Raw genomic sequence first — 22,783 nt, forward strand, 5'->3', positions numbered from 1 at the left:
TGGGTAGGTGGTGGCTGGACAGGTAGACGGGTAGGTAGGTGGGTGGGTAGATGGGTGGGTGGGTAGATGGATGTCCAGGTGGATAGATGGACAGGTGGGTGCGCCCACGGGTAAGGGAATGAATGCACAGGTGGGTGGCTGGATGGACACACAGATGGACAGGGTAATGGATAAATAGATGAAGAGGGGCTGTGGCCTCTCCAACAGACATCAATGCCAAGAAGAGACATGTGGTCTTGGCCACAGCCCACACCCCTCAGAGTACATTTGGTCCACCGCCCCACACCATCGTCCTTCCCAGGCAGGAGGCTCAGGCTCAACCAATCCAGGGTCCCCTGGCAAGGAGGTGGCAAAGGGAAAGAGGGTGTAAATGCAGGTCTCAGGCTCCCCCTCAGTGCTCCCCACCCGGGCCATGCTGGGATCACATGGCTTTCTCATGAAGTGTCACCAGGCCCTGGGTGGCAGGGCATAAACAGAGCTGCCCCCTGCCCCATGCCAGCCAGGCTAGCCCCCCTGCAGAAATCGCCTTTCTCGTTCCCCAAAGACCCAGCTCCTGAGAAGCCTTTCTGTGAGGAGCACAGCCTCATCCTAGGCAACCCCAAAAGGAAAGCCCAACAGGACCCCCACCCCCACAGGGGCAGAACCAAACCACAGAGCCCCACTCCAACCTAGCCTGTATGTCCACCACCTGCAAGCTGCCTGTGCACACGGTGCACCCGTGTCACCTGGTGTGTCCACAGGTGCGTTCACACGTGTGCAGGCCCCTTCAGTGAGCTCTGGTCTGTGACACACACATTTGGGCCAAAAAGCACGCAAGCAGACGCATGTCTCCCACCTGAGCAGACACCAGCATGCATGGGTGCGCCCCATGGAGGGGGACGCTGGGTGTGAGCTCAGCCTCAGGCTTCGAGCACGAGCTCGGCTGGCCCTCGGGTGTGTGGGGCGTGCATGTGGTCCCGGCAGGTGTGGGGCTGGTATGTGGACAGGCAGGCACACAAGTGGGTGCAGGGCACGCCTGTGCACATCCACGGGCATGCGCACGCTCACACACTCACAGGCTCTCCCTCAGCTCCTGCGTGTCATTCGGTGTCCCCAGGGACTGGAGGCTCTGCTCCAAGGAGGTCACTGCCAAGAGAAAGGGATGGGCATCAGGAGCAGAAGTACCCCCACTGGCTGATCCCCAGATTCCAGAGCACATTCCCCACCCCCAGCAGAGACAGGGTAAGGAGCCCAAGGACATGGGGGCTGAGGCCAAGGAGACCACAGTGACCATGAGCAGCCAGGTTCAGGACAGCTGCTGCCACAGCCCAGCCCCAGCCCCACATCGGCCAGTCATGCCCCCAGCAGAGCGCCCCAGGCACAGCCCTCTCCCCCGCCCTTCAGGCACAGGCCCACAGGCTCCCAGCCCTAGGGAGCTGCCTCTGGGGGCCTCACCCTAGGTCTGGAGAGGCGGCTTTTTCTCCTCTCCTGGTCAGCAGTCTCCTGCTGACCTGGCAGAGCTCAGGGCTCAGGGGCAAACACCAACCCTGGCCCACAGGGTATGGCGAGCCACCCCCCATCCCCCTGGTCTACAGGAGCTAAGGATGGGGTGAGACAGGGTTCTCACTCCTGATCCCGGCGACCTGTGAGGCGGCCCGTGCGGCCAGTCAGAGGGAGGCTTTGAGGCACCCCTTCCCGGGGGGCACTTGTCCAGATTGCAGGGAGCAGTGGACGCACAGGCCACCCCCGCCCCGCCCTGAGACCACAGTGCTCTCCTGGGCTGCAGGGTGGCTGAGTAAGAGGATGGCCGCTGGCATGCCCACCACCCCATGTCACCTCGACCTCCTGTGCCATGCTCAGTGGCCCAAGACGGCCAGGTCCGGTGGGAGTGAGACCGGGCCTGGCACAGACTCACCACTGCAGCTGATTCGGGAGACGCTGGCCGACGTCTGCTGGAACAGCTCCTGGAGGTCACTTGGGTCCGCCTGGGTGGCTGCAAGACAGCAGAGGGGAGCACACACATTCATGGAGCTGCCTGCTCTGGGCAGTCACACCCTCCCAGCCTGGGCTCACCCAGAGCATCAGGGATGGAACGCCAAGCCCACCCCGGGGCACGCAGAGCCATAAGAAAGGGAGGAAAGTAGGGGGCAGCCCCTCAGAAAGGCCCCAGCACCCCTGCACTGGCGCACCCAAGAGAAACAAGAACCCGGTCCCGCATGAGCGCCTGCACACATGTGCGTGTGGTCACTGCAGACTTACGAGTCACAGGACAGAAAGGACCCAACAGCCAGCAACTGGTGCTAAAGCGGGGTCCATGCCCCGACAACGACACACCACACAGCTAAACCTCTAAAATGTGCCGGCGAAGGAGGCAGGCACGGGCCTCGTGCCATGTGGTTCCACGGACATGAAGTGTCCAGATCCACAGGGATAGAAAGCAGATCCACGGTGGCCAGGGGCTGGGCCAGGGAACAGGGTGACTGCTAATGGCTATGCAGTTTCTTTGGGGATAATAGAAGGTTCCGGATTATTCGTGGTGATGGCTGCACACACCGTTGCAGATATTAAAAACCAATGAAGTGTACATTTTAAGATGGTTAACATGGCGAATTTTACGTTGTGTGAATTTTAACTTAAAAAACTCTACTGAACATTGTGTGGACACCACCAAGTCCTGGAGGGACGGGAAGGCCACACATGTGGCCACAACAGCAAGGTCTGCCTCCCTTAAAGGACACGGCCCTGCCCTTCCTGTGGCTCTGCCCACCCCGTGGCCTGGCCACGGCCCCCTAGGTATCCACACAGAGAAACACAAAGAGGCCCACAAGAAGCTGGTGCAAGATGCTCACAGTGGCTTCATATCAGAACCCGGAAAGGGTGCCACTGGCCACCAACAGAATACACAGGACCCTTCACGTGACAGCCACAAAGAGGAGGGACTCACATGCGTGTCTACACTGCCCACCCCCGGCCCCCAGGAAAGCAGGCACCTCAGCCTGGATGGGCCAGACCTGGGCAGGTCTCCAGGCAATCGACAGGGATTTGTCCATGATGACAAGGGTCAGGGGGCGGAGGGGGCAGCGGCCTGGACCAGAGTGGGGAGCCACAGCCTCACCTACGCAATGGGGAGGCTGGTGGGAGTTTTTCTACGTACTCCCGGCCCCTGGCCTCGGTGTGAAATGAGAAGAGGAAGTACGTGGCTCCAAGAATCTTTCTTATCCTCCAAGTCTGTGTGTAGACGATTCTGGAAGCCAGTTACATTGGGGCAGATGCCTCCCATCCTCCCTTCTCAAAGCTGTCTTTCTCTGGACGTCTCTGGAAGCCCGTCCACGGGCTCTCCCTGCCGGCCAGCCCTGGGTCCCCCCCCAGGACCCTGTGTACTCCTGACCCCATGGGGTGTGCATCTTTCCAGATGACACCGGCTTACTGGCTTTGAGACATTCTGTCTCGGATCCAGGGCTGAAGCAGCTGAGCTCAGAGAGATGGAGGAAGTGGCCCAGGAAAGGGCAGAGGTGGGGCGGGGATGGCAGCCTTTACAAAGGTGGAGAGCTACACCCCGCAGGGCAGGGCGGCTGATGGTCTCAGTGGGGGAGATGCAGATGCAGCTCTCCAGCCCCTGCTCCAAGCACCAGGCCGTGCAGGGCCCTCGGGGAGCAGGCCCCTTACTGGCTGCGGTGTGGGGGGAAGGTGCCTGAGAGCAGCCCGGGAGGCCCCCCAGCACAGCGGCCGTGGGTGTGCCAGCGCGGCCACAGCAGCAGGTGCAGCCGTCTACAATGCCACTGCCACCAGCCCCAGGGGGTCTGGTGCACCTCAAGGATGCTGTGGGCGGGCGTGGAAACCGGGGCAGGGGCTGTCAGCCATACTGCAGACCCACGGGGCGTGGGGGGTGCAAATGTCCCAGCCCAGCAGCAAGGCCAGCAAGGCCACCACCCACACAGACTTCCGCCCTCACGGAGGTCTGAGGGAGGCCGTGGGGGCTCCCACCTCAGCAGAGACGATGCCCGGGAATGCCGGCTGAGGCCTGTCCCCTAGGATCCGGTGTCTCCTCAGTCCTGGCACCTGGCCATGCAGCTCGGACACTCCCCTGCAGCCAGAGGGCCCACGAGACCCAGTTCTCACCTGGAGTGAGAGCGTCCAAGTGCTGCTTCCCCTCGTGTTCTTCCAAGGAAGCTGCTGGCCTGGAAGAGCCTCACCCCGTTCCCTGCTGGGATGTCGTGGGGTGTGACCTCCGACCACGGGCACCCGCAAAGGGACGGAGCCACAGCTCGGGGGAGCCCTGGTGGCAGCAGGAGGAGTCTGAGGCTTAACCCCTTCTTTACTACCACAGGGAGGGGCTGGAAACCTGACAGATGCCCACGTCGACAAACACGCTGCTGGGGCCGCTGGGGGGTCGGGCTCCCCAGAACTGTGCGCCCAGACTTCACTCCCAAGCGGCCCGCTGGTCAGACAGGGTGGGCAGTGAGACGGTGACCGCACGACACTAGCAGGGTCTCTGCACGCAGCCCAGGGGACCCACGCAGGGAAGGATCCAGGCGGGCAGAGGCAGGACGAGGAGGTCAGAGCCTCGGGGAAGAGGTGGTAGGGCTGTGGGAGGCTGAACTTGCAGGAGCGGAGGGAGAGGGAGGACATCGTGCTCCTTACGCCCAGATGTCCAGTGGGCACGACTGGGGTAGGAGGGGGCCAGCCACCAGCACAGGAGACACAGAGGAGAAACAGGCAAGGGAAGACGCAAAAAGGTCACTGTGGTCAGCGGCGGGTCAGCTATGGGTCATGTGGAGCAACTCTCAGGTCAGAGGTATGTGCTGGCCAACGGAATACAGAAATTAAGACCAGAAAAAATAAGCCAACTTCTCCTAGAATCACAATGCAGGGTGCCTGATAGTACTTTAGCTTCTGTCATAAGGAAACAGGATTACCATCCCCTGAAAATGGCTAAAACTGCATGAAAGATGGAAAATGATGTTCTGATCCCGTACAAACTCCATCACAGCCCTGGGAAAGCATCGCCCTGGCCATTTCCCAGGAGCAAGGCCAGACCGCGGAGCAGGGAGGGCGGGCCGGAGCGGGGCTGGCGTTGCTGGGTCCGGAGATGGACCCCGGGGCCTGGCAGGTCCAAGCAGCTGCCCTGGGGGCAGGAGACAGAGGGGAGACGATGAGGCAGAAGGGGCTCCAGGAGCCCGTCCCGTCCCCTGGTCTCCAGCCAAACCCACGTCTGTGCCTGCACGGGGAAAGATGCCCCTCAGCTTAGGGCACAGGGGTCACCAGGGAGCTGCAGGCACCTCCTCACCCAGCAGGGTCGGTGAGTCAGGGGCAGGAGAAGGAGAGGAGCTCTGAGCACCTGCAGCGTCCAGCAGTGACCGCACAGGCCGCACCTCCGGAGGGTGGGGAGTGTCATGGTGGCAGCTACTTCAGAAGTGCCCTAAAAGATGTTTATCACAAGCCCTAAGAGATCACAGTGACCCACAAGTAAGTTCACTGCCCCTAGAACAAAGTCTAATCCTCCTCAAGTAAAACAACCAAATCCAGCACAAAAGCACCCAAAATTCACAATTTTAAAACTTACTGGACCTACGAAGAAGCAGAAGCACGTATGTGACCCCTAACCATGAGAAACATCAGCCAACATAAAATCAGACCCAGAAACGAGAGAGATGACGTTAGTGGAGAAGAGCATTCGTCAACGTTACAACAGCACTGAGGGACACGAAGGGGTGCATCTACCTAGCAAGGAGAGACCGAACATGCGGAAAGGCCGCAGAGGCCCTTGTGAAGGGCCCCCTGCTTGGGGTTGGCAGCAGATGTGACGCTGCAGGGCACAGGGGACTGGATTCGAGGAGAGCGCGGTGGCCGAGCCACGGGGACCTCAGGGCAACACTCAGCAGCCTGGCAGGGGAAGGGGAGCCACAGACAGGCCACAAACAAACAAGGAGAAGTTCAAGAAATGAGGACCAAAAGTATCGAAATTTTACGCAATTAAAAACTGAGAGTTTCATAGAGAATTTCATAAAGTCCCAAACAGAATAAACACTAAAAATTCAGAGCCCAGGGCACAGAAGTCCAAACTGCAGGAAGCCTGCGGGAGAAAAGGACAGTCCCCGAGGGGCCAGAGGCACACGACGCCACCACAGAGCGGGATCCGGAGGACGCTTCACCCAAACATGCGGCAGCACCAGCAGCAAAGTGCCAAAAGAAGGGGAAAAAAACCTTTCAACCAGAATTTCATACCCAGCGGAAATATACTTCAAAAATAGAAGAAAAGTAAGGAAATATTTTAGACAAAAAAGCTGAGAGACTCCATCCCAGCCAGATGTGCCGCCCAGGAACCATTACAAGAAAACTGTCAGGTCAGAAGAATCGATAAAACGAAATGTGCATCTACATGAGAAGCCGGTGTGGGAGGGCAGGCGTCAAGGCAAATAAAACAGACACCTTGTCTCATTTTAAATTTATCTCAGAGAACACTGATTATTAAAGTGAAAGCCATGGGGCGCCTGGGTGGCTCAGTCGTTAAGTGTCTGCCTTCGGCTCAGGTCACGATCCCGGGGTCCTGGATCGAGTCCCGCGTCGGGCTCCGTGCTGGGCGGGAAGCCTGCTTCTCCCTCTCCCTCTGCCTGCTTCTTCCCCTGCTTGTGCTCTCTCTCTCTCTCTCTCTCTCTCTCTGTCAAAATTAAATAAAATCTTTAAAAAAACAAATAAATAAAGTGAAAGCCATAAGAGGCCCGCTAGCAGTAACGCGCCGTCCCGAAGGGAAGCGGGAGTCGGCCGTGCAAAGCTCCCATGTCACACGCCGAGTGCCTGAGCAGGACCCGAGGACACGCTGTCAGCAGCTCAGGTGGACACCAGAGACTCCAAAGCAGCCACTAAAAACACAAAACGAGCAGGTATCGCTGATGAGCCACGAGTGGGGGCAAAATGGAAAAATTAACAACATTCAATTCCTCCAAAAACATGAAGTAAGAAAGAAAGGAAAAGAAAGAAAGGGAGATACAGACTGCGAACATGAAGGTGGGAGATTTAACCCCGAGCGTACCGGCATCTGTGCCAACGACAAATGGCCTAAACCCGAGTGAGGTGCCAGCGCCGTCCACGTGCGGCTGGCGGCTGCCACGGTGCAGAGGACGGGACCCGTCATCACCAAAGCTCCTGTGGACAGCACCACTGCAACCATTCCAGTCAAGGCAGGGATGGTGAGACAGGGTCAAGAGCAAACTCCATATACACTGAGCACGGGAAAAGCACTTTATATGTAAAACCAGACATAACTTGGAAGTAAAGGGATTGGAAAACACATTGCCTAGGACGGCAATCCTAGGAAAGCTGGAGCAGCTATGCTAACATTAGAGAACTCAGAGCCACGCATGTAAGCAGGGATAAAAGGAATGTTTTTGCAGCACCAAAGGGGTCAACTAATGAAGATGACAAAACAGTCCTAAACGTGCATGCTCCTAATACCACAGCTTGAAAATGTCTGAAGCAGAGACTGATGGAACTGAAAGGAGAAACAGACAAATCCAGTTCTAGTGAGAGTCATCAACACCCCCTCCCAGCAGTAAACAGAGCAGCAGAGAGAAAATCAGTGAGGGTATCAAGACATGAACACCATCGATCAACTTGACCTGAGTGACATTTCTAGGACACGCCACCCAACAAATGCACATGGCACACACACGAGGATACACTGTATTTCAGAGGATACAGCAAGTCCCAGTGTGTTTATAAGAGCTGAAATTATACAAAAGATTCTATGATCACAACAGAATTAAACTAGAAGTTAGTAACAGAAAAATATCTGGAAACAAAAAGAATTATTTGAAAATTTAAACAATATACTTCTAAATAACCATTAAAGAAAAAATTACAAAGGAAATTAGGAAATATTTTTCAATGAATGAATGAAAACACAATATATACAAAATTGTTCAAGTAAAGCAATGCACAGAGGAAAATTTATAGCAATAAACACTTACATTAGGGAAGAAGAAAGGTCTCAAATCAATGATCTAACAGAAGCAAATTAACCCCAGAGTGAGGAAAAGGAAGGAAATGATAAAGATGAGCAAAAATCAATTAACTTGACATTGGATAAATAGAGAAGACTAATGAAATCAAAATCTGGTTCTTTAAAACAATCAATAAAATTGATAGACTTGCAGTCAGACCAGTCAAGAACAAAATAGAGCAATGTCAGAAACAAAAGAGGCAGGCTCACTGCCGACCACACAGGCATTCGAACAATACTAAGGGAATACTGCAGACAACAGCACGGCAGCAAATGTCACAATTTTGATGAAATGGGTAAGTTCCTTGAAAACACAAATGATCAAAGGTCATATGAGAAGAAGCAGAAGCCTGGGTGGCACTGTAACACGTAATGTTTTAACACTATAACAGGTGACACGTAATGTTGTAACACTATAACACGTGACACGTAACGTTGTAACACGTGACACGTAATGTTGTACACTGTAACACGTGACACGTAATGTTGTAACACTGTAACACGTAACACTGTAACACGGAAGAAACTGTAGTTTCAAACCTTCCCACAATGAATGCCAGCTCAGAGGCTTCCCTGGTGAATTCTGCCAAATATTTAAGGGAAGAATAGTATCAATTCTACACAAATTTTCTCAGAAAACAGAGGAGGAGAAAATAATTCCCAACCCGCTTCAAGACTATAGCTACTTTATAGTCAAGGCAGCTTGGTGTTGCATTAAGCAGAGACCCAGATCATCAGGAACAAGTCGACCTCCCAGTGGCTTTAGACAGAAGCATCAAGGTGATTCGGTCTTTTCAACCAACAGTGATGAACAACTGGATATCCACTGATCCCCAACCCCAAACTAACAAGACTCAAAAATCAACTGCCCACGTATCAGACACTTAAACAAAAAAGCTAAAACTATAAAACTTCAAAAAACAGGGGCGCCTGGGTAGCTCAATCAGTTAAGAGTCTGCCTTCAGCTCAGATCATGATCTCAGTGTCCGATCGAGTCCCACATGAGGCTCCCTGCTCTGAGGGGAGTCTGCTTCTCCCTCTGCCTGTCCCTCTCCCGGCTCCTGCTCTCTCTCTCTCAAAAAAAACTTCAAAAAACAATGAATAAATAAAATCTTAAAATTTCAAGGGGCGCCTGGGTGGCTCAGTCGTTAAGCGTCTGCCTTCAGCTCAGGTCATGATCCCGGGGTCCGGGGATCGAGCCCCGCATCGGGCTCCCTGCTCAGCGGGAAGCCTGCTTCTCCCTCTCCCTCTGCTTGCGTTCCCTCTCTTGCTGCCTCTCTTTCTGTTGAATAAATAAATAAAATCTTAAAAAAAAACTTCAAAAAACAGTAATCCTGGGACTTTGTAGTAGGCAAGTAGGGATACAAAAGAGCAGAAACACCAAAAGAAAACACCGATAACATCAAAATGCAAAAAGCTTCAAAAAGACCCCATCAAGAAAAGACAAGACAGTGCAGAGCCTGACAGAAGGTTTGCACCACGGCTACCCAATGGCCCCGGAACCCAGACACCAGGACGGGCGCGAGCAGTGCGGGCCGGCCCCCAGCCCGGTGGGAACGCCGACCACAGCAGAGGACATGCTGCAACGACGCCCGCCCGCACGGCCACGGGGCACATGGGGAAGGAATGCGGAGCGTGCGCAAGCCCGCGCGCTGCTGTGCAAACCCAGTGGGAGAGCCACTTTGGAAACCAGTTTGGAAGTTTCGGAGCGAGTTAAACGTCTCTCCAAGCCCCGGAGAGAGTGAGAATGTCTGCACAAAGGTTCGTGGTGCCTTCACTCAGCCAAAAGCTGGCAACCACACAACCATCCATCAGGGCAGACGAGACACTGTGAGATGCCCACTCCTGAGCAATGGGAGGACAAGCCACCGGACCCCTGACACGGGAGTCCACGTGCCCGGGAGTCCACAGAGGCCCACGCCACGGCGGCACAAAGCAAGCTAGTAGCTGCCCTGGGCCAGGGCACGGCATGAGTCGTGATGCCCCTTCGCTAAACTCCGCCACAGGGAAGCCGCTAGGGGTGCGTCCTGGGCACACATCACCAAACCGCACGTGGACGCACTATATCACTCCCAGGCCCCGCACGACCACACGAGGCGTGGATAAAATAAAAAAGTAAAATCAGCAGAACTCATCGTGCTTTACTCTGGGACTCCTCCCCGCCCTCTGCTTCTATTGTGAGCAAAGACAATGGGACGCTCTCGAGCCACCAGATCAAAGTTACTGGCCCTACCGGCATCTCTGTGCAGGTGCACGGCATTATCTGCCCGCTGCAGGAAGGGGACCCGAGGCTTCCAACGCACACTTGGCAACGCCTTCCATCCGCCAAGGGGCCCAGCTCCGCGTCTGCTCCAGCCACCTGCCCCTCATTTCCCCGGGGCCCAGAGGCAGCAGCCCCACCAGTAATGCGGGAGGGAGAGTGGCAGGAGCACAGACAACCCCATGGAACCGAACGTTGTCCCCAGCTGCCCCGCCGCATGGGCCAGGCGGACAGTGGGCTCTACCAGGCTCTGCCGGGCTCTGCCCCACCACGTGGCTCCCAGTTGCCACAGACGGCCGGCGGAAGGACTGGGGTGTCGACTCGCACCGGGCAGGAGGAGGCCAAGTGGCAATACGGCGCCGCGGACGCAAGACGGGCAAGGGAAGTCAGGGGACCTCTCGGCCGCAGAGCAGACAGGCCTGGGCAAAACCCAGTGCCCTGGCGCACTCGCACTGCTGGGGGGGAGGGGGTGCAGCACCATCTCCTCACAGGCTGCTGGGGGTCCACGGGCACAGCGCCTGCACAGACCCAGGACCCCACGGAGGCCAGGGATGACAGCAGCAGCCCCTTCCCTGGACAACACTGGCCACATCCACAGACAGGACATGGGGGTATGCACGCCCCACCCTGAGCGACCCCCAGCAAGGGCAGGTCCAAGCATGCCCAACGGGGCCAGCGGCGAAAGACAGGACAAAGCCCCCTGGCCCACCCCTCCCCGCCCCCCTCACAGCCTGCCTCCCACCCCACAGGGCCCTGCTCCCTTCCAGCTATGGGAACCAATCCCCTGAGGGCCCCCCCTTCTAAGCCTCGCACACAAATCAGAGCTCCAAAATACAGAGAGCCACGCCTGCTGCACCTGCCAGGAGAAACAGACAAATCCAAAATTCTGGAGTGTGGCGGGAGCAGGATTGCAAGGGGTCCCCACGGTCAGCCCCAGGCCACCTCTGTGGCCTGGAGCAAACACTCAGAATTCAGCCACTCTGAGAGCAGACTTGAGTTATGAAGCTCGGGTGTCACAGGATGTGCTCCATGGGCCTTCCTAGGTGCATTCACCCAGGTGACATGGGACACGGGTTGGATCTCTGTCCCCACACCGAGTGGAGGGACGCAGGCCCAGGGGCATCAAGGGACCCGGAACCACATGAGCATGAGGGAGAGGAAAGAGCGTAACGGCAAGGGGACAAAGGCCCTGCAGCATCGGGGGCCTTCTCCTTCCCGAGCAGCATGGCCACTGGGGGTGCACAGAGCAACAGGAGGGGTGGGGCTGGGGGGGCATCTGGCCTGAATGCAGGATCCCGGCCCCAGGCCCATGCCTAGGGCACTAGAGGAGGAACCAGGGAGGGCTGGGTACAGGGGGAGACGGGGCAGTGCCGTATGCCAGCGGGATGAGCTCACTGTGGGGGGGTGGTGGGGAGGGCGGACAGCCAAGAGCCTGCCCCATGAAGGCATCCCTCCCCAGGGTGGCAGCCTGAAGAGACTGAGGCTGCTTCAGGCCATGGAGTGGCTCATCGTGCTGCGATGGATTGGTCATGTCTGCACAGACAAGGCACAGAGCATCCAGGTACCCGTAGCAGGAATTTCCCTTTTCCCCGTGCTCGACAGCAACAGCCCTGCAAAGCGCTCTGGGAAAGAAAGGCTCTGCAACCAGATCCAAGTGTGGGCAGGCTGCGGGGCTCCCCCAGTGAGGAGCGACAGCACCCGCACCTGGGCCACATGACGGACCCTTCCACAGTGCTCAACAATTCCCCAAAACTCCAACTGGAGCAGGTCACTCTGCAAGGGAAGGCTAACCTTCCAGGGCCTCGGGAACAGGAAGCGTCTGGAAACAATCACAAAGCCGTGAAAGCCAGGGGCTGGGGGCCCGCCTGGGCCTGCAGGGAGCAGTGCTGCGAGGGCACCACACTCCTCCTTCACGCCCACTCCAAGGAAATGAGCACCCCCAGGTGAGAGCGCTGGAAAGCCAGAGGGCAGGGCTGAGGAATGTGTGTGGCCGGGTCCCCAGCTGGTGAGGGCGCATCCTTCGCCAAACGCACCAGCACCCCATGCAGGGGATGAGTGGACACACCCGCAAGGCAGAGCAGGGGCTGGGGCCGGGGCCACAGCAGGGTTGTGCGCTGGACCCGGGAGGCAGACAGCTGTGCAGCAGGAGGCGGCCTCGAGGTCGGGGTGTGGCGCGGCACTCTGGGCTTGGAGGGAGGCGAGCGTGCGTTACGGTCGGTCTGGGAAGAACACGGGCCAAAGAAGAGAGGAAGAGCTTTCCGAGGCACGCGCTGGGCACGGCCAGTTCTGCCACTGCGCACAGCAACCCACAGGGGCTTGTACACCCCCGTACAGAGCAGGAGGCCCTCAGCCTCAGGGATCCCACTGCTTGGGGGCCCAGCCAGCACCAGGTCACAAGGTCACCAGGGCAGCGGTGCCCAGACCATTGCCCTGCCCATCACTGGGGAGACCACGTCACCAAGTCGTGCGCACGGCTGGTACCAGAGATGAGACCCAACCTGTGCCGGTCCCTAGGAAAACACGTGTTTGCTTCTGCTTTGTTTCTGACACTCTGTGTGTGTATTTTCTGGCCCAAAGTTGAAGACTAGGTAAGGACTGAGAAATGGTCCTCAGCACCTACCTCCAGCACCCACCTACGACAGAGGAGGCACGCACAGATGATCCGCACACCGCCACCCCACGCCTCCCTCCCCCGCCCTAACTGCCAGTATTTGGGCTCAGCCTCCACCCTCCCCCAGCTCCCAGGCAGCTCTGCACCGTGTGCCCCACCAGGGCTGCACATGTCCGTGCAACGGGCACCCGTCTGGGACCCGCCCCACTGCGCTCCCAGCAGAGCTCCCAGACATTAGGCTGACCTCCATCGAGCCCCCTGACCCACCGCGCCAGATGAGGAGAAGTCACGCCCCGCAGAGCAACGCCCTCCTGGAAAACAGCCGCGGAAGGACCACCTGAGCTCTGGGTGACCCGCCCCCCCCCCACCAAGGTGTCCACCTGATGCCGCAGGGCCAGCCCAGCCCTTACTGAGGCCTGTTCTGGATGTTAAGCCAGCAACAGAGCCCGGCGCTCCCGAATGCAGCTCTGCAGCCCCGGCAGTAAAACGAGAAAATCAGCAGGAGCGCTTCATTCAGCGGACAGGGTAGGAGCAGGGGATGGGGTGGGGCAAAAGAGAGAAATGTCCCAGGGCATAGAGGACAACGCGGAGCAACCATGGTCTTGAAAACCTCGTATTTCAGGTGTGAGTGTGTCTGTGGGACCACACAGGAAAACACGTTTCTTCCTGTAGGTCATGGTCCGGAGGCAGGAAGCAGAAGTCCCTCAGAGGAGAGCCACGTCTTGTGGGTGCCCAGCTCCCCGCTCCGCAGCCGGGAGCGAGAGGGCAGAGGCAAAGCGGAGGGGAGGCAAGTGCATCTGCCGTGCTGTGATATTTAGAAAGCTGTCCCCGCGTGGCCACACCAGCGCGTGCGTGAAGGAACAGGAACGGCCCCAACCCTGGCGGCGGGGACGAGGAGGAGGGCATGGCGGGAGGCCCCTGGGGCCGCGGGACGAGGAGCAGCCCGCCCGCGGCGGGTCTCTGCTTCCTGCCCGCCGGCCAGCTGGGCCAAGGGACTCACCTCGGAGCGGCTCCGGGCCGAAGCCCTTGGGGGACAGGGCCTGGCAGGAGAAGGTCTTGGCCACCGCCTGCTCCACGGGCGTGAGGGCCAGGGCCTGGGGCCCGCCGGGGCCATGGGCCACACGCTGCAGGTCGCCCAGTTTGCGCCGCACGACGGCACGCAGGTCCCGCCACTTGTGCTTGAGGTCCACAATGTCGCGGCGGCAGTAGCCCAGGGCGTTCACGGCCTGCAGGATGCGGCTCCACACGCAGTACCTGCGGGCCGGCTCGGCCTTCAGCAGCCCTGTGCCGAACAGCAGCTGGTGGTGCTTGCTGACCTTGGACACCAGGACCTCCGTCTCCTGTGGGCAGAAGTTGGGCTTCCTTTTCTTGGCCCGCGTGGCACTGGGCCCCGCCAGCCGGCCACGGGCCCCACGGGTGCGGTCCTTCCTCGGGCCAGCAGCGGGCGGCGAGCCGGGCGTCCCACTGCCTTCAGGAGTGACCCCTGGCCCTGGAAAGGCACCAAAAGGTGGGTGTTGAAGGCCCTGGGCTGGCGGGGTTGGCGGCTGCGGCACTGGCCTCATCTTTGGCTTCGGCTTCAGGACACCGCTGCCCGCTCCCAGCTACTGCCCCCTCCCTGCGAGGCGTCCAGAGGCCTGGGTCCGAGTCCTAGCCCTGAGACTGCCTGACGGGCACCCTCAGCCTTCCTGCCCAGCCGCGAGCGCACGTGGAGGACAGGAGCAGGAGAGCGTGCAGGTGGCCGGGCCCGTAGCCTCCACCCTCTGCCCCTCTGTGCCCCCACAGCCTCCCGCTCCTCCGCTCACAGAGGTCCCTGGGCTGGGCAGGCACACAGTGCCAAGTCTGCAGGCCTCTGCCCACGTGGGAGCTTTGTCAGCAGTCAGCCTGTGCCTGCCAGGGGGCAGGGGGACCACCAGTAAGGGCAGAAGAGGCAGCTCCCTCATGAGACCACGGGTTCCCAGATGTGAGGAGAGAGCGAGCCCCCGACACAGAGAGCCCCTGAGGGCAGAAGGATGTGTGAGCCTGGGGAGCACTCAGAGGCCAGCAGCCCCGCCTGTGTCCCCCCAGGTCCCTGTCAACTGGAAGGCTGCCTCTACAGAGGCCCACATCCCCCCCCCCGCACTAACACACACACCAGGGACCCGCTCCCCCTACAAAGAGAAGCCAGGCTCTGGAGTGAAGGGGCCATGGGAACTCGTCCCACAGGCTGAGCCTCCACCCTGGAGCCCACGGGGCCCTGACGAGCACTGGTCATCACACAACAGCCTCCTGCCACTGGCCCAGCCCTGCCATCTGCCGTCCTCGGGGAAGGGGAAGGTAGTGGGGGTGAGGGTGCAGGCCAGAATCCGTGCTGCAGCTTGCCCCCAGCTCAGCACGCCTGGGCTCCCGCCTGCCGGCCCTCCCTCCTCAGCGCTTGGCATCTCTGGGTGGCCTTTCCCAGGTCCCCCCAGACCCAGCACCCAAGCGGTAGTACCTCGCTTTCTGGCCCTTGGGCCTCTGGGCGTGCCCGCCGACCCCAGATCACCTTCCCCGTCCTGGCCCACACAGGGGTCCTGCGGGCTGCTCTCTGGCGACGGGCAGGGGAAATGGCGGATTCCGTACTCGGTCCAACATTTAGCGCATTCTACAGACAGCAAGGAACATCACAGTTACACCCAGCCTGCCCACAGAGCAGCGCAGGGTGCTGATGGCAGAGCAAGGCCCCACACGGGATAGCAGGTGCCCTCAGCCCTCCAAGCATCCATACCAAGAAGCTCCACTCGGGCCCACCTCATCCAAGAGGCCCTCCCAGACTGCCACATCCTGTGCAATAGCCGCTTGGGCTGAAGACCAGCACCAAGTTCAGAACTTTAAATGTTCCAGATCTTTCTTTAAGCCACGATTATTCTAAAAGGTGACCCCAGACAAAGACGAAATCCCCTAGAGCAGGGCTTCAGGTGTGGCCCCACAGACCAGGCCAGGCCTTCGATGGGTGTTAGACGTCTGCAACAGATGATGAACAAAAATGGAGAGTAAGGACTTAGGGAGGTTGATGACAATTCGAAATCACCCCAGCACCCCAGCATGGCATCATTCTGTTTATAAAAATGTCGTTCTGTGGCATGTTGGGAGTGAAAATATAAGTAAAACCCACCCTTCCTGACACTTGGCTGCAGGGCTGAGGAGCAGTGGTGCTGGGCACCCGTGTGGCCTCCTCCCCATACCCAGCCCCAAACCGGCCCCGCACGGGCTTGGACCCCCGGGAAGGACACTTCATTTTCTCCTCATCACTCTCATTTATTCAAAAACACGTCCTAGACACGTTTTGCCAGAATTTGTCAACCCTAAGACACGCCTCGTAAAAACGCCTTGCCATCTCTGAAAGATGTGCCTTTCAGTCCACGGCCCTGGGCCATCTGTGTGACCTTGTTCACTCTGGAGCTCTCTGGAAGGGCAGTTTTCACAGAGCGAGCTCTAGGAGGTGACGGCTGACTCGCCTGAGCATGCCTGTAGCCACCCCGAAACCCAGGGGACACGGCCTGTCCAGGGCCAGTCCCGGCACCGAGCTCCTGAAGGGGCAGCTCCTTCTCAGGAAAGGCCTTGGACTCGCATCTGCCCAGAGAAGGGAGAGCCCAGGACACTGCCCAGCTCACACTCTCGTCCCTCGGTGGGGGGCACCACAGCCCAGCATGACCGCACAGAAGGACTGGCCCGGGCGATCCCCCTGGGACCGCTCGGCCATCCTCCGCCTCCAGGCAGCAAGGACCCGAAGCACACAGGCGGCCCACGGGGCTCCCGGCCAGACTCAGTGGGACGCCCCACCGCCCTCACTCCCGGAGCCTCCCCCGTCCAGGAAGGACGGAGAAGGAAGGGCAGGGTGGCCAGCTGGCTTACTCGGGGATGGAGGTTCCCACGCCGCAGACAACTGCAGCAAAGTGGGTTTCCAAATCAGACTACGAGAACACTCCTAGGCGTCCAGGGAGGCAGACACGGCCCTGGACAGTCAGAGCACGTGAGAGAGAGGCCAGGGCCGAGGCCCCACGTCCGGACATCTCTGTGGGTCTGAGGGTCTGACCATGAGCCTCCAGGACAGGGACAATCTCCCCACAAGGCAAATCCTGTCCTTTCCCCTCTTCCCGAAGGACTGGGGGGGGAGCCTGCGGGACACGTCCTCCCACAGACAGCTGCGCCAGGCTCCCCTGCAGCCACTTGCCCAGACCAGTGTAAGGAAGAGGCACAGCTGTCCAGGTACCTGGCAACTGGGGTCACCATCTGCTTCAGAGCCCTCAGAGCCCCTCCTATGGGGAGCAGGGAGGCCAGGGGCCCAGCTGGCAGGCCTCGTCACTGCCCACATCACCACCTGATGCCCTCCCCATGCTGGCACCTGGTCACGGAAGTCCAGGCCCTGCCCACCTCCTCCTGGTGACTCCACGTGGTCCAGACGCCTGTGGAGGGGCCGGTATGGTCCACCCTCCAGAATCACACGACCCTTGAACTTTGAGGGGGACCTGAGACAATTTTCTGATTATTAAAATACACACAATTACGGGGAAAAGTTCAAACGCAGACAAATACAAAGAAATGATAAGGATTGTTTGCAACTACAGCACCTGGAGGTGAACGCCGTGACCACAGGGGTGGGGGTCTGGCACAATTAGAAGACTCTGGACACGACTTTGCTTTACTTCATTCACACACCTGTCACCACGTCCGGACATGTGCGGAGGTCATCCAGCGACCTTCGACAACTCAAGCTAACGCCCACATCACAGCCGCCTCCCTCAGCGAGGTGGTGACGGCGCTCCCGCAATCTCTGTCCGCAACCATGCCGCAGCCAGCACCCTTGCCCACACCCCTATGCCGTCCCAGCAGTCCAGGAAGAGGCAGGGCCAGGCCGGGAGCGGGAAGGCTGCGGGGTCCGGGAGCAGCCGCGCCCTTGCCTCCGGAGCGAGCCAGCTCCACCGTGGCCCAGCAGTGCGGGCACTCTGTCCCCTTCAAGTCTGTATCTCTGGGCAGCGGTGAGACTCAGCCTTGTTTCCTACCTCTTCACAGGGCTGGCCCCTTTGCAGGAAGATTTTTAGGTTTTCCTTTGATTTATGTGAGTTCTTTATGTGTTAATAACCTGCCAGTTGGCTTTTTGCTGTGTTTTTGCTGCAATTCTACCACGAAGAGATCACCCTAAGCTCTGCATAATTACCTACAGGGCGCATGTACCCCACAGTGCTTGGGGCACAGCAGGTCCCAGGTGGTGGTGGCCTCTCCTGCACAGATGGGGGTCCCCGCCTGGCTCCAAAGTCCTGCCCAGAGGGCCAGCCCCTCCCCGGGAGCCTTCCCATGTCACCCCACAGAGGAAAGAGTGAGGAACCAGCAGCACCAGGCCTCAACAACAGTCAGCAAATCAGGACAACATAGGTCCTTTCCTGATAAAAAAATGTAATTAACTAGATATCATTTTTAAGAGAACTAGAAAAAAAATACATACATTTGGAAACCATGAACTATGGTTCTAAATAAATCCTGAGAGGAAAAAATCATAAAAAAATTAAAAATTAAAAATAAATAATTCCTGAGTCAAATAAGAAATCATAATGGAAATAAAAAAACAACCGAATTTTAATTTAAAAACACCTCTCTATTCTGAATGTCTGTAACTCAACTAATGCAGTGACCATCTGGACACTTATAATCTCAAATGTTTTTACTACTACAAAAGAATAAAAACTGAAAAGGAATGACGTAAACATCCAACTTAGGAGTTAGAAAAATAAAACATCAACTCCGAGAGAGAAAGAAAAAGTATGAGTGGAGACCAATCATATACTAGAAGGTATCAAGAAAGTCAGAAGTCAGTTCTTTGGGGAGACTCACAAAATTGCCAAGCCTCAGTCAACACTGATTATAAAAAAACAAAATAGGGAAAGTACAAATAAGTCCTATTAGAAATAAAAAAGAGGATGTGATGTTAATAAAACAGCGGCCACCACAATGGTAGACCCCATGCGGCCCTCAGCCTTCGCAACGGCCCATGGCTGGGCAAGGGCAGAGCAGGGCAGGCAGACCCCACCAGGCCCTCCGCCACACCCCAGTGCTGCCCCATCGACAACCAGCGGCTACTGTCTACATTTCATTTCAACAAATTCGAACATTTAAGTGAAAGAGACATATGTCTCAGAAAACACAATTGAGCAAAACTGACCCAAGAATTAGAGAACCTGGATGGTTTTTACAACTGGAGAAGTGAACTGCTAGTCAAAAAGCGCTCCAGGAAGGAAACATGAGGTCCGGACGGTTTTATAGCAAAATCCCAGACACACTTAAGGAACGTGTAGTCCTATTCTTCCAAAAATTCACGTGGAATATAAGCACCATGTCAACCAGCATCAGAGAGGCTCCGACCAGCTCAGGAAGGTGGGAAGAAGAATGGAGGCATTAGGGAAAAAAAGAAAAAAATGTCGCTATTTACAAATGATACCATCCAAACAAAAAAAGTAAGATTCCACAAATTATTACAGTCAATAGAAGGAGTTTAGCAAAATATAGTCAGTGAACAAAAATCGATCACATTCCCCAGGAAAAACATGGTTCCTTCCAGAAATAAACTTCGAGAGAAAAACAAACCAACCAAACAATGGAGGAGAATCTCGAGCTTCAGAGAGACTTGAAAGGCCTGTCAGTCAACTGCTACACGCACATGGAACCACCACGCCATCAGAAGTGCCAGGGCGCACCTGACCGGGCACTCTAGCGGCTCTCCGGTTACGCACAGTCGCTCCTTGCAGACGTACAGGGACGTGTCCACGCGGGAGGCATGCTGTGTCTCGGACTCGCCACCAAATGACACAACAGCAGCCCGAGGTCACAAAGGGCTGGGCCGGCCACAGCAGACTCCTAATGAGGTGGACTGGGCAGCACTGGGCTCAGTATGTCACTGTGTCTACTTTTCTATGTTTAAAATTGTTCATATTTAGGAAGTTTAAAAATAAAGCATTTAAAAATTAAATCTCTGGACTCTGCTTTTTTTAAAAAAACCAATTGTGTATGTGTACCAGCCACAAAGATTTGGGAAGTGTAATACTCAGAGTGGTACCTCTTCCAGTAGCAAAAAAAGTGGGGTTTTTTTGTTAAAACAACCTTAATAAAAGATATGTAAGATCTTGGTAATGAAAGTTATAAAACTTTATTGAAAAACATGAAAGAAGATCCGAGAAACAGAAAAACACACATGCTCACGGACTGGGAGCCCACCAACGGTAAAGATGCCAGTTCTCACCACATTCATGCAGCGGATGCACGGCACCTGCAGCCAAAACTCCAAGCCTGACAAGGGGATTCTAAAATGTGCGTTCTGAACAAAGGGCCAAAAACACCCAAGATATTTCTGAGGGAAAGCAAGCAGAGCAACTTCCCGTGAAAAACATCAAAAATTGTAACTGAAAATTAAGGCGGAATTTTGCACAGGAAGGCAAAAACTGACCAAGAGAACCTACACGGAAACATCACATCGCAGCGCTCTGGCTCTGTGGGTCTGTAGGAAGGGGACGGTATTTTCAATAAACAGTCCCAGGACGTGTGGTTGAGAGAGAGAAATACGGGGCAGCTCTCAGCCCTCCCCGCGCCCCGCCCCATAAACAAATATCAAACCCCGGTGATGGTGACGGAAGACTTACAGACAGACAACGGTCATATCAGCTTCAGAGAAGAGTAAACGTGGCGCCAGGACCATCTCGTGATAGGGTTCATCGCACTAGTCAGAAACGCAAAGCAGGCAGGAGGGACTGGCACGCTCAAGTGGGCCACGACGGAGAACTCGGCTCCCTAAGGACGTGCGCTCCCCAGCAGGCAGGCGCCACACCAAAAAGCAGGCCCCGACTGGACAAAGATGCACAGGGCAAGCAGACAAGGTTTTCACTTTCAGAATACATACGGAAGTCCTGCAAGTCAGTAAGAAGATGGCAAAGCCTAGAAAAAAAGAGAGTCCGCGGGAGGGGAAATGAGTCCATCCCATCGGTCACCAGAGAAATGTAAATGAAAACCCAGAGACCAGGCCTGCCCTCAGACCGCAGCCGCTCACCATCCGCCACCGGCCCCCACTCAGCTGACGAGGCCAGGGCACCAAGGGCAGCCCAGACAGTGCCAACAGCCCCCCGTGCTGCAGGGGGGCAGATACGCTCCCTGGCCGTCACACGTGGACCAGCACGGGCGCCACACACAGCCACGGAGCAGGAAAACAGACGGGAACAGAGACTTGCAGCATCAGGGACTCAAGAGCCAAACCAGCAAACGGCAGATAAGACAAAAGCTACAGTTCCATAAACAAAGTTCTGAGACATGCACAGCCAGCAAGCCCCCGTGCAGGGACACAGCCCCGTCAGCAAGACCGGGCCGAACGGCGGGGAAGCCCGGAACACAGCCCTCAGGGCGAGGGCGTCCTGGGAAAGGGAGGTGACTTAGAAGTGCTGGAAGGGGATCCCTGCTCTGCCCTGTACCAGCTGCGTAGCGTACCCAACCCCACCCTGCCTCAGTTTCCTCCTCTGTATTTGCAAAAATAACGCCTATCCCGCACTGTCATCAGGAAGACCAGGCCAGACCATCTATCCGCTCTGCCACTGGCCAAGCCCCCGGGCACCTCCAGACCAGCTCAGTGCACCTGCTGAGGGCCAGCGTGGCGCCAGAATGACCACAGACACCAGGTCGGCCCCCTCCAGCCAAGGCCAGGGTCACTCACCCCTGGCCACAGGCAACACTGGTCACACAGAACCCGCCTACCCCTGCTACCATCATGACAGCAGAGACCCACCTACTGCCATGCCACGCCACCCCACCAGCGCTGCGAGCCACTGTCATTACCTAGGGGCTGATAGCCTTGTCTGGAGGGTCCCCCAAAAGGGCCATGGCTCCCCGGGCCACCACTGCCAGCAATGGATCCGTAGGACATCTTCTTACAGACACCAGGGCCACTGCCTTCCCACAGAGCTGGAGGAGACAAAAACCAGGTCGGGAGGGAGGAGAGGAGTTAGTGCTCAGATTCAGGGTGCACTCAGGCCTCTGCCCACCCCGCCCGCCAGCCTGGCTCCACTTCATCCTCACCCCAGGCGGCCCCATGCCCACACCTCAGCTCAGCCGGGTTCCTCCCGGCCCCAGGGCACTGGCCCCACTGAGCCCCTTCAAGGTGCCCTCTGGGACAGGCACTGGGAATAACCCCTCAAAGACTGTGGTGGCCCCAACCAGAGCCCCAGTGCCCTGTGCTCTCCCTTGCATGAGCCCACCCCTGCCAAGCTGCAACCCCAGGGGCTTGAGCCACCTGCCCCTCTCTAGCTCCAGCTCAGTCCTTCTGAGCCACACAAGATGGTAGGAGGGGCTGGGGGCAGGCGGCCGGGGCTGAAATCACCTCGACACTTGGTCCCAGTGGAGGTTGGATGAGCTACTGACCTTCCCCGGCCTCATCTGCAAAGCCAGGGTAATGAGAGGGCCTGGCCCCAGGCAGGCCGTGCAGAGCGGGTGACACACACTGACGGTGGCACTCAGAACACCACCACCTGTCTCAGCACAGAGCACGACACCGGCCGGGGGTGGCTCGGCATCCCACCCACCCAATCTGCTCCGCAGGGGAACCGTGGCTCCAGGATGGCAGTGGAGACTCCGCCAGCCTGACAAGTGCCCCCTGGGGCCCTCCAGGGTCATTGGTTTTCGGGTGTCTGCACAGGAGCCACTGAGAGCAGGCAGAGACTCATCCAGCGTCTACCTGATTGGCCACATGCTAGGGATGCCGGCACAGCTCACGCAGCGCTCCCAACAGGCCGGGCTGGACTCCCCACACTCTGCAGCCACGGCTCGACTCGGCCGTGCGGAAGCCTAAGTGAGAGGGCGGGACAGCGACGGAGGTGAGCTCACGGGTGGCGAGCAGTAGGCCCACGTTCCTGGGGTTGGCAGGGGCCTGCAGAGAAGGCTGCCCGGCCTC

General features: G+C 57.4%; 1 protein-coding gene across 8 annotated transcripts in view; it reads right to left on the minus strand.

Annotated features, from left to right (window-relative positions):
- Positions 1 to 22,783, minus strand: part of TSNARE1 (t-SNARE domain containing 1) — a 151,493-nt gene that overhangs the window by 94,754 nt on the left and 33,956 nt on the right. For 6 of the 8 annotated variants that reach the window (XM_035727175.1, XM_027573205.1, XM_027573251.1 and 3 more), the window contains exons 2-6: positions 21,673 to 21,798; positions 15,320 to 15,469; positions 13,850 to 14,338; positions 1,895 to 1,972; positions 1,056 to 1,125 (exon numbers count right to left, since the gene is read on the minus strand). In XM_035727175.1, the coding sequence (XP_035583068.1) occupies positions 1,056 to 1,125; positions 1,895 to 1,972; positions 13,850 to 14,338; positions 15,320 to 15,469; positions 21,673 to 21,760 (875 nt within the window). In that variant the 5' untranslated portion in view covers positions 21,761 to 21,798. Of the gene's footprint in view, positions 1 to 1,055; positions 1,126 to 1,894; positions 1,973 to 13,849; positions 14,339 to 15,319; positions 15,470 to 21,672; positions 21,799 to 22,567; positions 22,677 to 22,783 lie in introns of those variants that run through there. The other 2 variants (XM_027573213.1, XM_027573253.2) reach the window with 2 other exon arrangements.

The sequence above is a fragment of the Zalophus californianus genome, chromosome 4 (genome assembly GCF_009762305.2).
Source record: "Zalophus californianus isolate mZalCal1 chromosome 4, mZalCal1.pri.v2, whole genome shotgun sequence".
Lineage (NCBI taxonomy): Eukaryota > Metazoa > Chordata > Mammalia > Carnivora > Otariidae > Zalophus > Zalophus californianus.